The sequence below is a fragment of the Olea europaea genome, chromosome 1 (genome assembly GCF_002742605.1).
Source record: "Olea europaea var. sylvestris chromosome 1, O_europaea_v1, whole genome shotgun sequence".
Taxonomy (NCBI): Eukaryota; Viridiplantae; Streptophyta; class Magnoliopsida; order Lamiales; family Oleaceae; genus Olea; species Olea europaea.
In genome coordinates this window covers 118466-134981 of record NC_036237.1, presented here as the reverse complement: position 1 = coordinate 134981, position 16516 = coordinate 118466, and the positions used below count along the sequence as shown (strand labels likewise).

Here is a 16516-nt window from a genome sequence, read left to right as displayed (position 1 = left end):
TTTGGCTGCATCTAGATCCTTGGACATATTCAAATAGTGCGCTACACCCAATAAAAATATAGAAATTTGGATGGAATCTCAGTTTTGGCGTTCTTTTTACCATAAAGAACTCATAGAAAAATTGGATATTACTATAGTTGGGTGTGTTAAGTGAATATACAAACAATTAAATAAATCCATTCCTAGATTACTCTCCGTAATTTGATTTACAATCTGATTATTACCATCATGTTGCAGAACGCGATTTTACTTTCAGAACATGCACACAAAAAATTTTAAAAAAATAAAAAATAAAAAGTTTTTATTATTATAAAGGACTTAGTCAAAGTTGGTGCCCTGTCAAAGTTTGAATCACACGTTTTCGAAGTTTGAATATTCTAAGTTTTAATCTGATATATTGACATGTTTGAGTAATTTTTCCAAGTTTCAAATCCTGTTTATCAAAGAAAAAGTAGAAGCCTGCCAAAGAATAGTTGGCGCAGGCGTACCAGTTTCTTTCCTCCTAATTTTTATCTGCTCATTGACTTATATGTCTTGATTTCATATAGCCAATCTGAGCTTAAAATGTTTCTGCATATCGTCTGCTTGCTTTCGCTGGCGGTAGCACTCCCTTCAAATGTCGCCACCTCCCCTAAGCCTGGCTGCGAAAGTACATGTGGAAACCTACAAGTTCCATATCCATTCGGCATTGGAATCGGGTCGAATTGTTCTATGAGCTCAGACTTTGATATTTACTGCAATACTACTGACAACCCTCCAAGGGCCTACCTTACCCGTGCCGCTTCTCCCTTTGAGGTTGTAAAAATTTCAGAAACTAATATTTATGTTAAGAACTGGAGGCAGCAGCAGATTGTGGCATGTTATGCCTCGAGAGAGTATTTTTCGTTAGAAATAGACTACTTTGCTAATAGTCCATATACCTTGTCTGATGCAAATCAACTTACAGTCTTTGGTTGTGATGACTTGGCTATTGGACAGCATTTATCAAGCGATTCAAACTATTCTGCCTACGGTGCTGGTACATCTTGTGCGCCCTACTGTGAGAGTCGGGAAGTTTCCGGTGGTACCGGATCTTGTCCTGGCAATGGCTGTTGCCAGACCTCCATATCCAAAGGTAAAAAATTTATGATGACTCGCCTAATCAACATGGAGCGGAATTGGCAGCGACGCAAACTCTTTTCATGCAGCTTTCTATCCCTTGGAATGATGAACATAACTGGTTTCACTTTCCGTTTATCTGACCTCAATGATTCAACATTTCTAAATAAGTATCCAGCATTTACGGATATACCATTGGTCTTGGACTGGAGGATTGGATCCCAAAATTGCTCCGAAATGCTGAGTTCTAGTAGTTATGCATGCAAAGAGAACAGTTATTGTGATGATTCTCTTGCCGGTGTTCGAGGATATAATTGTAGGTGCATGAAAGGATACGAGGGCACCCCTTACCTTAGCCCTGGATGCCATGGTCAGTTTTACTTGTACTACTATTTAAGTAAAATCGTTTATTGTGCTCAGTGTAACCAGTCTAACAATCGTTTGTTGTGATGCTTGATATGATGCCAGATATTAATGAATGCAAGAATTCTCCATGCCACTCAAATGGGATATGCATCAATACACCAGGATCCTTTCATTGTTATTGTCCGAATGGTTATTATGGTGACGGAAGCAAAAATGGTGCTGGTTGTATACGGATGCCGGGATCCAACAGCAAAGTGGCAATAGGTAATTTTCGATTACATTTCTTTGCTTGTTAAATCTTCATTTTAAATGGGGTTCAGTTCCCCTGTAGAGGGAGGGACTCCAAGTCCATCAAATTGTATACGGCAGAATGATTTATCATTTATGTGTAAACACGTTATCTTCATTTTTTGGCACTTTAGCCTCCGTATGAAAAGAATTTATGAATGGAATTTTATGGTGTATAAGTCAATAGAACTTGTGGATCCCTTGAAATGTGTGTTTGAAAAAATTTATAAATGATTTTTAAGTTTTGCAAAACAGGGGCTTAATTACATCTTGGCTTTTCAGATGGATCAATATGCAATTCTTGGTCATATCTATTAGGATATATTTTAACATTGTATAAAAGCTTTTATATTAATTAAAACATTTAGTGTTTAATGTTGCTTTACTTACAAACAACTTGAAAATTGTTAATCATTTAACTAACCATATGTTAAAACTTCAGGGGCAAGCTTGGGTGCAGGAATGGGATTTCTCCTACAACTATTGACTTGCTTCTGGTTGCTTAAATTTCTGAAAAAGAGGAAGAACAAAAAGCAAAAAGAAGAATTCTTCAAAAGAAATGGTGGCCTTCTATTGCAGCAACAAATATCAAAACATGAAGATATACTTGAGAAAACAAGACTTTTTACTGCTAAAGACTTGGATATGGCCACTGATCACTTCAATGAAAGCCGAATACTTGGCCAAGGAGGGCAAGGGACAGTTTATAAAGGTATGTTATCTGATGGAAAACTTGTAGCAGTGAAGAAATCTAAGTTGGTAGATGAAAACCAGGTGGAGCAGTTCATTAACGAGGTTGTCATACTCTCAGAAATCAATCAAAGGAATGTAGTAAAGCTATTGGGATGTTGTTTAGAAACAGAAGTTCCTTTGCTAGTGTATGAGTTCATTTCAAATGGAACCCTTTTTGATCTCATCCATGATGATAGTGCTGAGTTCCCCTTTTTATGGAACATGCGCTTAAAAATTGCAGTAGAAGTTGCAGGGGCACTTGCTTATCTTCATTATGCAACTTCCGTTCCCATCTATCATAGAGACATTAAGTCTAGCAACATACTTTTGGATGAAAAGTATGTATCAAAAGTTTCAGATTTTGGAACTTCAAGATCAATTGAAGTGGATAAAACTCATCTAACTACTTTGGTGAAAGGGACATTTGGATATCTTGATCCTGAGTACTTCCAGTCCAGTCAATTTACAGAAAAGAGTGATGTATATAGCTTTGGAGTTGTTCTTGTTGAGCTCTTGACTGGAAAAAGACCAATTTCTTCCGATAGAACTGAAGAGGAAAGGAGTTTAGCGACTAGATTTTTGTTGTGCATGGAAAGAAACAATCTTGAAACAATTCTTAACTCCCAAGTTTTAGAGCAAGGTAAAAGAGAAGAATTGACTGCCGTTGCAAAAGTTGCACAAAGGTGCTTAAATTTGAATGGGAAAAACAGGCCAACTATGAAGGAAGTAGCCATGGAGTTGGAGAGTATTAAAATGTCTCAAACGCTTTCAACCTCTGTAGAAACAACATTTGAAGGAGTAAGGCTTCTCAATGGAGAATTAGCAATGCTCCCGGATGCTGACTACACGTGGACAAGTATTTCTGAGAGCACCTTCACATCATCCGACGTCACTCCATTTATGACTAAAACATTTTGATTTTAAATAGCATTTATAGGCAACAAGAAGTAGATCTTTCTACCATACGTAGGCATTTCTAAAACCATTGTAGCTCTAATAAGCATACAGTTTGTGATTTTTAATGGTTTCTATGTTATGAGGTAGCGGATCTTTCAGATTATGTGATCTTTCAGAACTATTTCCTCGTTTGCTGTAAAGTCAAATTTTATCGATTCTCCAATGTAAGTTCATTTCCATATCAAATAGAGACATTCATCTCTCTCTCCCTCCCTCCCTCTCTCTTTATGTTCAGGTAAATAAATTTGTATTGATCAAAATTGTGAGTATAACTACTCTTGTCACACTCAAGCATTCAAAGTAAAACATTACAATGATCCAATGATCTAGTAATCCAAACCAAGTGACGGAATATGAATCAAAACAGTACAAACTTGGCTAACCTGGAACACGAAGTGTCAAACTATTGATGGTAACAAATCCTCTTGGAGTGGATGGAAATGAGTCGATCAATTGGACTTATAAGACAATGCTGGCCAAAATCCCAGCTTCAAGTAGTTTAAGATCTTCAAAGATGCCCTTCGAAAACTTGACCTATTGGTGAAGGGCAACTTGTATTATTGGCAGCAAGTGTAGCCAATAAGGGGTTCCAAATGCTACATGAAGCAATCAACAATGCTGAATGCTGGATAGTTGTAGGGTACAATTACTTTCCCAAACAGTAAAACGAGCTTAACCATGATCCTGAATTTTCAGTAGCATACCAGGCTGTTGACATAGATTCAAAATTCTGTCAATCTGGCATAAAAGCTCGTTGCAGCATGTCCTTCTAACACTGTGTCAGCTAATATAGTAGCATGTAGGTGCAGTGATGCTACATGTAGTAGTGTTGGAAAATTACATCGATATTGTGCATATTATATTCACAAAAATATACGGTTAATGTTCACAAAATCGAAACATAATTTCGACTTACTGAAATGGATTTGAGGTGCAAAACAATAACAGTTATCAAATCCGAGTGTATGGACATCCCTTTCGATTCTTGAACGAAAGCAAGTCATTCTTTGGATCGAATCTTGCACCTTAAACATATAAATAATTTTAAACATATTCTGAAATCAAGTGTAATTAAAAGAAATCAGAAAATGAAGAAAGAAAATGCAAGTGATGGATTTTGGCCGAGGCAAGCACTAGACACTTTCTCTTTAAGATGAATTTTCCCCGTATCAATGCTAACGATTTTCCAGCAATCATCTCCCAAGATACAACGACGATGTCTATCTTATGCGAACCCCGTAGCAACGTTGACTACGAAACCCACAACGAGATTGACGAACCCAAAAAAGTCATATTAATCCAAGAGTTTAGGATTAACCCAAAAGAAAGTCGAACCAAAAAACCCAACAAGAACGATACTTGAAAGATCCCCTTGATCGCGCAATCCAAGAATTAAATCCAGTTGTTTGAACGCCACAAGTTAACACTTGATAAGTTCGAAATTGTTCAACGAAGAACGATGAAGAGAAGACAATACGCCTCACTTTTAATTCAATATCAAATATGTCAAAAGTTTTTAACAATTGAATGAAAACTCCTATTTATACTAAACCTAAAAACTAGGTAAAAATCGTGCAAAAGTCGACCTAGAATAATTAGGAATAGAAAAGAATTAAAAACTAACAAAATATGGAAAAATACCAAAAATAGGAAATTCGCCAAAAAAATGGTCTATGCGACCGCATAGTGTATTTCCATGCAGTCACATGGTTCAACCAAAAATCTCATCTTGAGTTTCGGTATGCCTCCATGCGGTCGCATGGTGTTTTTGCCTGTGCAGTCGCACAGGCTTGTTTTCAGCCTCCGACTTCGTCGCTTGATAACAAATTAATCCAAATTGATTCGGCCTTCGACCCGAACATGAAAGTTGCTCCATTTTGAGTCTCGAACATGGTTCCATCAATGGTTTCTTGAACGAGCAATCCCATCGCTTGTTTCACTTGCTTTGCCCTTGATCACGTCATTGGTCCGCCATCGACTATCAATGGATCTCGTCTCGCACTCGCCTTCGTCAGGCTCGACTCCTGGATCATATTATCCTCTCTCTCTTCAAAAAGATTCGTCCTCGAATCTGAACCTAGATCAAACAGAGTGAGATCAGATACATTAAAAGTAGCCGAAACATTGTACACACCTGGAAGGTCCAACTTGTAAGCATTGTCGTTTATCTTTTCAATCACTTGAAATGGTCCATCGTCCCTCGGTTGCAACTTGGACTTCCTTTGCTCTGGAAATCGCTCCTTCCTAAGGTGCACCCAAACCCAATCTCCTGGCTCGAATGTCACGTGCTTCCTACCTTTGTTCGCTTACGACGCAACCAACTTACTTTCGTTTTCAATTTGCGCTTTTACCTTTTCATGGAGTGACTTAACCAATTCCATCTTCCTTTTGCCATCTAAACTACCATGTTCGTACACAGGTAAAGGAATTAAATTCAAAGGAGTTAGTGGATTAAAACCATATACAACTTCAAATGGAGAATATGACGTAGTAGAGTGAACAGCTCGATTGTATATAAATTCAACAAATGGTAGACACTCCTCCCAACTCTTCAAATTTTTATTGATTACTGTGCGTAACAATTGTGTCATAGTCCTATTCACTACCTCGGTTTGCCCATCCGTTTGTGAGTGACAAGTTGTAGAAAATAGTAACTTAGTGTCTAACTTACCCCACAAAACTCTCCAAAAGTGACTCAAAAATTTGACATCCTGATCCGACACTATGTTTCTAGGAACCCCATGTAAACGCACGATCTCTTTAAAGAACAAGTCGGCAATGTTCGTGGCATCGTCAATTTTGTGATATGGTATAAAATGTGTCATTTTGTTGAATCTATCTACAACAACAAAAATAGAATCCCGACCTCTCTTAGTCTTAGGTAAACCCAAAACAAAATCCATCGAGATATCAACCCAAGGCTCACTAGGTGTAGGTAAAGGTGTGTACAAACCTTGAGATAAAACTTTAGATTTAGCCTTTTTACAACCTATGCATTGACTACAAATTCACTCAACATCACTTTTCATCTTAGGCCAATAAAAATGCTCCGTCAATACATCTAAAGTCTTTTGAACCCCAAAGTGTCCCATCAATTCACCACTATGTGCCTCCCTTACCAACAACTCCCGAATAGAACAATTAGGAATACATAACCTATTTTCCCGAAATAAATATCCCTCATGCCTAAAGAACCTATCAACCGCCCCTTTTATGCATGACAAATAAATATTTGAAAATTCAACATATTTTTCATACAATTCCTTAATATGTTCAAACCCAAGTAGTTTAGAATCAAGAATAGTTAGCAATACGTACCTTCGCAACAACGCATCCGCCACCACATTTTCCTTACCTTGTTTATACCGAATGACGTATGGAAAAGTCTCAATGAATTTCGTCCACCTTGCATGCCTCTTGTTCAATTTACTTTGTCCCCACAAGTGCTTTAGTGACTCATGATCGGTGTGTATTTCGAACTCCTTCGGCCATAGATAATGTTGCCAAGTCTCCAAAGCTCGAACAAGTGCATAAAGTTTTTTGTCATATGTAGGATAATTTAAAGCAACTCCACTCAATTTCTCGCTAAAGTATGCAATAGGCCTTCGATCCTGCATTAAAACTGCTCCAATCCCTATTCCTGATGCATAACACTCAATCTCGAATGTTTTATCAAAGTTAGGTAATGTCAAAACAGGTGTTTCACACAATCTACCTTTAATAGTATTAAATGCAAGTTCCTATTCATCACCCCAATGAAAACCTACACTCTTTTTAACTACTTCCATGAGTGGTGCGGTGATAGTGCTAAAATCTTTCACAAATCACCTATAAAAACTAGTCAAACCATGAAAACTCCTAACTTTCGTTATGCTTTTGGGTGTCGGCCAATCTCTAATAATTTTTATCTTTTCATCGTCTACTTCTATTCCATTAGCACTAACCACAAAACCAAGAAAAATAACTATATCCATACAAAACGTGCATTTCTTCAGATTAGCATAGAGTTGTTCTTTCCTTAAAATAATTAACACACACTTTAAATGTTCCAAATGCTCTCCTAGGCCTTTGCTATAGATTAAGATGTCATCAAAATAAATCACAACAAATTTTCCTATAAAAGCACGTAAAACATGATTCATTAAACGCATAAAAGTGCTAGGTGCATTTGTGAGTCCAAACGGCATAACCAACCATTCATATAAATCATATTTAGTTTTAAAAGCCGTTTTCCATTCATCACCCTCCCGCATACAAATTTTATGATACCCGCTTTTTAAATCAATTTTAGAAAATATACAAGCACCATGTAATTCATCAAACATGTCATCTAACCTAGGTATAGGGTGATAATACTTTACCGTTATGTTGTTGATAGCCCTACAATCTACGCACATTCGTCATGTTCCATCTTTTTTTGGCACAAGCAAAACCGGTACCGCACAAGGACTCATGTTTTCCCTCACGTATCCTTTGCTCATCAACTCCTCTACTTGCCTTTGAAACTCCTTAGTCTCCTCGAGATTACTCCGATAAGCTGGTCGATTTGGAATGACAAATCCGGGTATGAAGTCAATTTGATGTTCAATGCCTCGAATAGGCGGCAATCCACTTGGTGCATCCTCCGGAAATATATCGTCGAATTCTTGCAACAAAGACTTAACCAAACTAGGGAGGGGTGGGTTAGATTCCTCAAAATTGTGGAGTGATTCCTTATAAACGAACAAGATCATCTCTTTTCTCTCAACTACCGCCCTCCTCAAATCACTCTCTTTTGCAAAGAAATTCGCTCGTGTTTCTCTCGGGGCATTCTCTTTCTTTTCTCTCTTGTGATTGCTCTCTCTTTTTCTCTCTAATGACTATCTCAGCATTTTCTCTCTTTTTCTCCAACTCACTATTTGCTCTCATTTTTTCTAACTCTTTTGCTCTCCTCTCTTCTCAATTTTAATTGGTCCTCATAGACTTGCGCCGGTGTTAATGGCACAAGAGTAATGGTCTTTCCATCCTTAATGAAATTATATTGATTTTTGTACCCATCATGCATAGACTTCCTATCGTATTGTCATGGTTGCCCCAATAAAATATGTCACGCTTGCATTGGCACCACATCACACACTAACACGTCCTTATAACTCCCAATTGACAAATTAAGTAACACCCTTCGATTCACCCTTACCTCGCCACTCTCATTCAACCATTGCAATTTATAAGGTCTCGGGTGTCTCAACAATATTAAACCCAATTTTTCTACAAGAGATACGCTAGCTACATTAGTGCAACTACCACCATCAATTATAACACTACATACCGTATTGTTGACGTGGCATCGAGTGTGGAAAATGTTTTCCCATCGCAACTCCAAGTCATCCGCTTTGACGTGAGTAGTGAGAGCTCGCCTTGTGACTAGTAGATCCCCAACCGACCCTTCAACTTTTTCTTCTTTACTAACATCCTCCAACGCCGGCATGTCATCAAACTCGCCATCACTATCGTTCACAATCTCTCCATTATCCCGCACCACCATCGCCCGTTTGTTTGGGCATTGAGAAGCAATATGCCCCATTCCCAAACACCTAAAACATTTGATGTCCCGATTGCACGATGGTTGTGCCTACGATTTTGATAATGGTTTGCTAGCGTTTTCATCCTTGCCCTTTTGCCAATCATTTTTACCTCTAGGTGCAGCCCCCTTTTTGTTGTTGTCATCCTACTTCAATTTTCGTGTTGGATTAGGAGTCGAAGTACCTAACGGTTGCCTAGACGTCCCCTTCCTCTTCAATTGTCTCTCGACCTTCATTGCCACATGTAACATCTCCTCGATTTCCACATAGTGTTGCAACTCTACAACGTTTGCAGTATCCTGATTTAACCCATTCAAGAACCGTGCCATGGTAGCTTCCCGATCTTCCTCCACATTAGCCCGATTCATAAGAATTTTCATCTCTTTATGATAATCCTCTACGCTTTTCGATCCTTGGTACAAACCTTGCATTTTTTGATGAATTTCCCTATAATAGTGACTCAGAACAAACCTCCTTCTCATCAACACCTTCAATTCATTCCAAGTGCTAATTGGTCTTTCTCGACTCTTACGCCGTGATATAAGTACTTGATCCCACCAAGATATCGCGTAATCCACAAATTCAAGCACCGCCAATTTTACCTTTTTCTCCTTCGAATAATTATAGCACTCAAAAATCATCTCAACTGTCCTTTCCCACTCTAAATATGCTTCCGGATCTCTTCTCCCCTTAAATTGCGAAATTGTCATTTTAATACTCCCCAAATTTCCATCTACTTCATTTTTCAAGTTATTTCTACCCCGTCTTTCCATCCTATCGCTCCTATGCCTCGCTCGACCCATATCAAAGTCATTTTCATCAAAATCATCCTCATCACTACGATACTTATCTCACCTTCCTCTCCTAGATTCACGCCTACCCGGCCCCCTAGCATTAGACATCTCCGCTTGTCCCCGGCTAAGATTAGCAATTGTAGTACCTATTTACACCATCAATTTCCCTTATCTATCCACCTTCTCCCTAACATCACCAAGTACCCATTCAAACATCCGTATCATGTCCTCCGAAGCATTATTTTCATTACCGTTTCGGCTTGAGTTGGAACCTTCTATTTCCGACATCATATCACACAATTTTTTTATACATCACAAAGATTTCACTCGGAAACCACTCACTATGGCTTTTTCCCTCTATAAACTCACCACTCGACCTTTTACCACTCAAAGTCTCCCTCCAAGCGCTTCAAAGAACCAAGTGATCTAAATCAATTGTTTTACCAGGAATTCAAACAAACCGAATATTAATCGAAGACCACGAAACTCAAAGGACTTGAATAAATGGAATAGATGAATATTTTGACAAGAATATGTGAATAGACTCAATAGAAGATTGAAAGAATCGAACGCAATTGAATATCCCAAAGTTAAACACAATATAGGAAGTGTTGTTGGTAAAAAAAAAAAAATCAAACAATAATAACATCAAATTTTTTTTTGTACTTTTTTTTAACTCCTTGATGAAAGAAGATGATTAAACTACCAACAGCTCAACGAAACGACAAAAAGAAAAATAAGAATGAAGAAGAACTAAGAAAACAAAATTAACGACTCAAACAAATAAAAAAAAAGATATAACCTTCAATTAATTTGGAGCCAAAGCTCTGATACCAATTGATGCGAACCCCGTAGCAACGTTGACTACGAAATCCACAACGAGATTGACGAACCCAAGAAAGTCAAATTAATCCAAGAATTTAAAATTAACCCAAAAGAAAGTCGAACCAAAAAACCCAACAAGAACGACGCTTGAAAGACCCCTTGATCACGCAATCCAAGAATTAAATCCGATTATTTGAACGTCACAAGTTAACACTTGATAAGTTCAAAGTTGTTCAATGAAGAACGATGAAGAGAAGACAATACACCTCACATTTATTTCAATATCAAATATGTCAAAAGTTTTTAACAATTGAATGAAAACTCCTATTTATACTAAACCTAAAAACTAGGTAAAAATCGTACAAAAGTTGACCTAGAATAATTAGGAATAGAAAAGAATCAAAATCTAACAAAATATGAAAAAATACCAAAAATAGGAAATTCGCCAAAAAAATGGTCTATGCGACCGCATAGTGTATTTCCATGCGGTCGTATGGTTCAAACAAAAATCCCATCTTGAGTTTCGGTATGCTTCCATGCGGTCGCATGGTGTTTTTGCCTGTGCAGTCGCACAGGCTTATTTTCAGCCTCCGACTTCGTCGCTTGATAACAAATTGATCCAAGTTGATTCGGCCTTCGACCCGAACATGAAAGTTGCTCCATTTTGAGTCCCGGATATGGTTCCATCAATGATTTCTTGAACGAGCAATCCCGTCGCTTGTTTCACTTGCTTTGCCCTTGATCGCGTCATTGGTCTGCCATCGACTGTCAATGGATCTCGTCTCACACTCGCTTTCGTCGAGCTCGACTCCTGGACATATCACTAGCCATAGGAGCATTCCAAATGACTTAGACCAACAAACTCGAATGGAGCTCCCTCTCTACCATAATCATGACTTTGATGCAAACGTTTTATGCAAAACCAAAGTGTAACATGAAATGAAATGATATGGAATTATGAATTGAATTTCTTGAATTCTTTTTTTATTTTATTTTAAATTAAAACACATGGGGCCAATATATAGTATTTGGAAAGGTATGTCAAAAGACACCCACACCAAAAGACACCTCTTGGAATTCATAATTATTGGAAATTGATTATGCCAAAGGTCATGACCTTTCATATAAAAAGACACATCTTTTCATCCATCTCTTTCTAGAATATTTCATAATATTCTATACAATTTTTCAATAATTTCAAGTATTAAATGGCTTACATTTGGCTTAATTTCTCATTCACCAAATTAAAAATTTCACTTAAATAATCATTGAAAATTGTTCACAACCAATTTTCGATTCAAAATTCCAACAAGTAGTTGCCGTAAATAGTAAATGGAGGCTGTTGGAAAATTCAAAATTCAATTCCATGGGGTTGTGTTGTGTGTACACAATAGAGTACACACAGCTTTACACCTTCCTCACATGGGGGGCCCACATGTAACAAAATATTCGTGGATTCCCCTCCATGTGAGGGGGGTGTAAAGCTGTGTGTACACCACAAGGTGTACACACAGCCTTTTTCTTTTGAATTTACCTAAACTATACCCAATATGGTTAGCGGCCAACATACTGCAATATTGCTGTGAAATTCTGATTTTTCCAAACCGGTAAAGATACTTCAAATTCAAATTTTCAAAATTTGGAGGGGTGGATGAAAGAAAATTTGAATTCAATGCCCAAAATAGATAATCCCAGCATGAAGAACGTGCATAAATCTGTTGAAATTTCCAGAAAATCTGCTGCTTGAGTTCGAATTTGGCAAGGATGAGATGCAAAGTTCGAATCAATCCCACGAATGAATGGGAATTTGTGAGCTAATACTTGAATCTCCAAGAGTTTTCACCTTGAATCTTCAAGAGAATATTAAAATCTTATATGGCCGGTTTCAAAAGACCAAGAGCTAAACTAACTCTAAAAGAAATCAAGACCTTCATGGAAACTTAAAGAATGAAGCACAAAGCTTTTGGCATGATTTGAAGATGAAAACAGGCTTCGAACTTAGACCTAAGATTGGGTACAATCCGAAACAAAGAGAATAAAACTTCTAACAACCTGCACAACAAAACTGGGCATTTTCTTGGACTGGTCGAAAACTTAAAAGATTGAAGCACAAAGCCGTTGGCAAGATTTGAAGATGAAAAATAGGCTTCGAATTTAGACCTAGGTTTGGGCACAATCTGAAACAAAGAGAATAAATCTTCCAACAACCTGTACAACAAACCTGTGGATTTCCTTGGACTGGGTGAACCTCCAAGAAATGAAATAAACTTCTAAACATCCAAGCAAACTGGATGCAAAGAGTGGAGAATCTGTTGGCCAAACTCCCAAATGGAGAACTTGATTTGGATTTGAACCTGGGGCTGAGAAGAAATCGACCAAGGAACATAGTATAAGTGTTATGCCCTAGATCCAATCGATTTAGATTGTAAACACTTTTAATATGTTTAATGCATTTAATTTTGGTAAAATATATTATTTATTTAAATTAATTTTGTGATAAATAATATTAAATAATAGAGTCCGAAGATCCAAGTTTAAGTGATTTGTTAATCACAATGAGTTATGATTGTGAGATACAAATTACGTATGATTGGATCTTGAATAAATCGTGGTCGTAAGTAATAAAGAGATACAGATATCGTTAATACAGATAGACCATCACGTGTGGCATTTCTTACTTATAAAGTGAGTAGCTGATCTCACGAGTTAAAGTGTGGTGACACTTAAATGAACACGTGAATGTTTTGTTATAGAAGAAACCATTGGAGACCCGCTAAGAGATTCCACATGGATAACTATCTAAGTGTCAGTAGTTAATCTCTAACGTTCGGTAGTGGAATTGGTCCTATAACTTGAGATCATCATAGTACTTTGTATGAAGACAGTCATACTTTAACGGTGTTGGATGTTGCTCTGCTAAGGGCCGCTAATACGACATCGTTCGGGTATGTCAAGAACCATATGAAGGTTGTGAATGATCAACAGAGGATTCGCCACCCTTAGATAGTAAGAGATTGTGATTTGTATTTCGTTCAATTAAGTCAATAACGAAATCCTTTGCCAAGGTATACATATAAGTCGAAAAGGAGTTTTCGACTCATATTGACTTAATAGTAGAATAAAAGTTACGATCGATAATCGAGATTGACACATTTTCATATCTCGTATTTGATCATATCATATTGACAAAGGGATTATAATTTCATGGTAAACGAACAGTTTTGGTTTTGTCATACCACGTGACATTTCCCGTCACGTGTGTTGCCCTGATACATTGCTAGCTGTCAATCTGGGACGACGAGTGTGAATTTGTGATAAATTAAAAGGGTGTTTAATTTATCAATTTTGATTAGATCAAAATAATATTTCACGTCATTAGGTATCGTGGTCGGGAACCTAATGAGTCGTACACAAAAGAGAATTGGAAGATTGCAAATTGCCAATTGATTAATTTAACAACCGTTGGATAAATTAATTAATTGGATTTGTTATTTATATTCCCCAATTAATTAATTAGATTAATTAATTCACGGACCGGGTTTAATTAAATATTGGACCGGACCGGTTCGAGCCCGTTTGGGTTTATATAAATATATAGCTAGGGTTTGAGGTCCATAAAATTTTCATTATTCTTGCTGGTACAAAAGAAAAAATCGTAGCAGTTGCAGTCTATTCTTTGTGTGGATTTCATTGGAGGCTGGACAATTGGACAACTGTGGGAGGCAGATTCAAGTTGTTGGAAAAGAATAACGCAAAGGAGTTTGCAAAATCAAGAAAAATGTATATTTCTCATCACAGTTCTTATCTAAATACAAAGTTGAATCTTGAATGGGAATTGAAATTGTTTATTTTCGCTGTGCATGTTTAAGTAAATTCCCTACAGTAGTATCAGAGCCAACTTTGTATTTGTTAGGAACTGATTTACATGTTGATTAAATTAAAAGTTGATTTAATCATGTTTATCCCTAAATCTAGCAATTATAGTTTTTAATTTTATTTATTCAGAATCTGATTTTGAAAAAAAAAAAATTGGATCGTGTGGCGGCTGCGGCAAGCGCCGCTGCACACTGCAGCCGCTGCGAACTGCAACGGCTTAGTGTCTCAATTTGTATTTTATAATGTCATTAGGAAAACACAATTTGGCGCTGTTGTAGTGAGGGACTGCCGCCTGCTGTTGGGCGGGGCGGCGCCAGTTAGAAGAAAAAAAATCTAGGGTTTTGGTTGGAGACGGAGGCCTCAGTAGCATATAATGCAATTACGGGCCCTGGTTGCAATTATGAAAATAGGGTCAGTTTGCAAAATTATAAAAGGGGGACCTGTTCTGCAATTTTTTAATTTGGAAGGGTCTGGTTTTAATTTCCAACTTGGATCAATTTTTAAATTTTAAAATGGTTTTGAATTTCATTTTGAAATGGTTTTAAAATTAAATCTTAAATGGGTTTGACCCATAATTTTAATTTTGACCCAGATTTAAATTTTATTTAAAATTGACGACTTTTATATATATTTGTTAAAATTAGATTTTAACTTAAATATTTAATTTTGACCCTTAATTGAATTTTTATTTTATTTGGGAGTTTTGTCCTAAACTAAAATATTAATTCAATTTTATTAGAGTTGGACTCTAATATTATATTAATTAAAATTTGATTTCAATTAATACCACTTCCCAATGCAAATTAAAATTTAGAGTATGACTCTAATTTAATAATTAATTAAAACTCGATTTTGATTAAATTACTTCGCCCAATAGTTATGAAATTAGAGTTGGACTCTAACTCGGGATTTTGTTAAAATTTGATTTTAATTAAATAGGCCCTCCAATTAAGTTAATTAATTAATACGATTAATTAATTATTTAATTATTTCGACCCAAAATTTTAAATTAGTTTTGATGACTATAATTGCTAGATTTATGAGACATTGCATATAATATTAGATATTATACATAGGAAACATTTATGTGATGAATGTTTATGGATGATTATGGACTCGACCACATGGATGTGTTGAATGGTTGATTTACTTCTTGTTGTTTTATGGGCCTGCGAGCCCTTAATTATTTTGAACCTGTGAGTCCGTTGTTATTGTTGTTGTTATGGGCCTGCGAGCTCTTTATTATATTGGACCTGCGAGTCCGTTGTTATTGTTATTATTATGAGTCTGCGAGTCCGATTTCTTTTAGGCCTGCGTGCCAACTAGTATAGGATACATGTTGCAGTTTGACTAATTGAAGACGCAAGAAGAGGTGGACACCATGGAGTTGGTGCATTGGTGCTGATCCAATGTTGAACCCTTTAGGAATTGACCAACTAGTCTTCCTTTTGGCTCGGAAAAACTAAATAGAGCAAGTTCATAATCATCCATACTATTATTTATATATATTTATTCGCATAGTAGATGTATGTTTATATATATATATATATATATCTATATATATAATTACTTGATGAGATCATTGCACGTTAAATACCTCGTTAAAATTTTAAGTTAGTATTATTTGCCTTCCATCATTATAGTGAAAAACGAGAATCCTAAATCGACCTTTAGCTTATTGAGTACATTCAAGGCTGGTCTATTAGGGATATGTTTGACACTATAAAATATTTGATATTTCTGAATGATGAGTTTGACTTAACTAAAATTTATCTTTTGTTGAGTACACTCAAGGAAATAAGTTTTAGAAGCATGTTAAGCTAGCACATAAGATGTGTGAAGACAAAAAAGTTGTCAGCTTAATGATCTGGAAGTTGTATGGAGATACAATTAAAAATGATATCTACCCAAATGTTTTATTAAGATTTGTTGAGTACACTCAAGATCTTGATACAACAAATGGGATCCCAACCCTCTGGGAATCAAATGTGGATTCAAATAATTTATGTATGAGGGTCA

The 16516-nt window shown here is 36.6% G+C and overlaps 1 protein-coding gene across 1 annotated transcript; it reads left to right on the top strand.

The window, feature by feature from the left end:
* The first annotated feature begins 447 nt into the window (after positions 1-447).
* Positions 448-3655, top strand: LOC111402497 (wall-associated receptor kinase-like 1). Its single transcript, XM_023030897.1, has 3 exons — positions 448-1468; positions 1567-1728; positions 2195-3655. The coding sequence occupies exons 1-3, from the start codon at positions 565-567 to the stop codon at positions 3400-3402; spliced, it is 2274 nt and encodes a 757-aa protein (XP_022886665.1). The 5' UTR covers positions 448-564; the 3' UTR covers positions 3403-3655.
* Positions 3656-16516: the final 12861 nt, after the last annotated feature.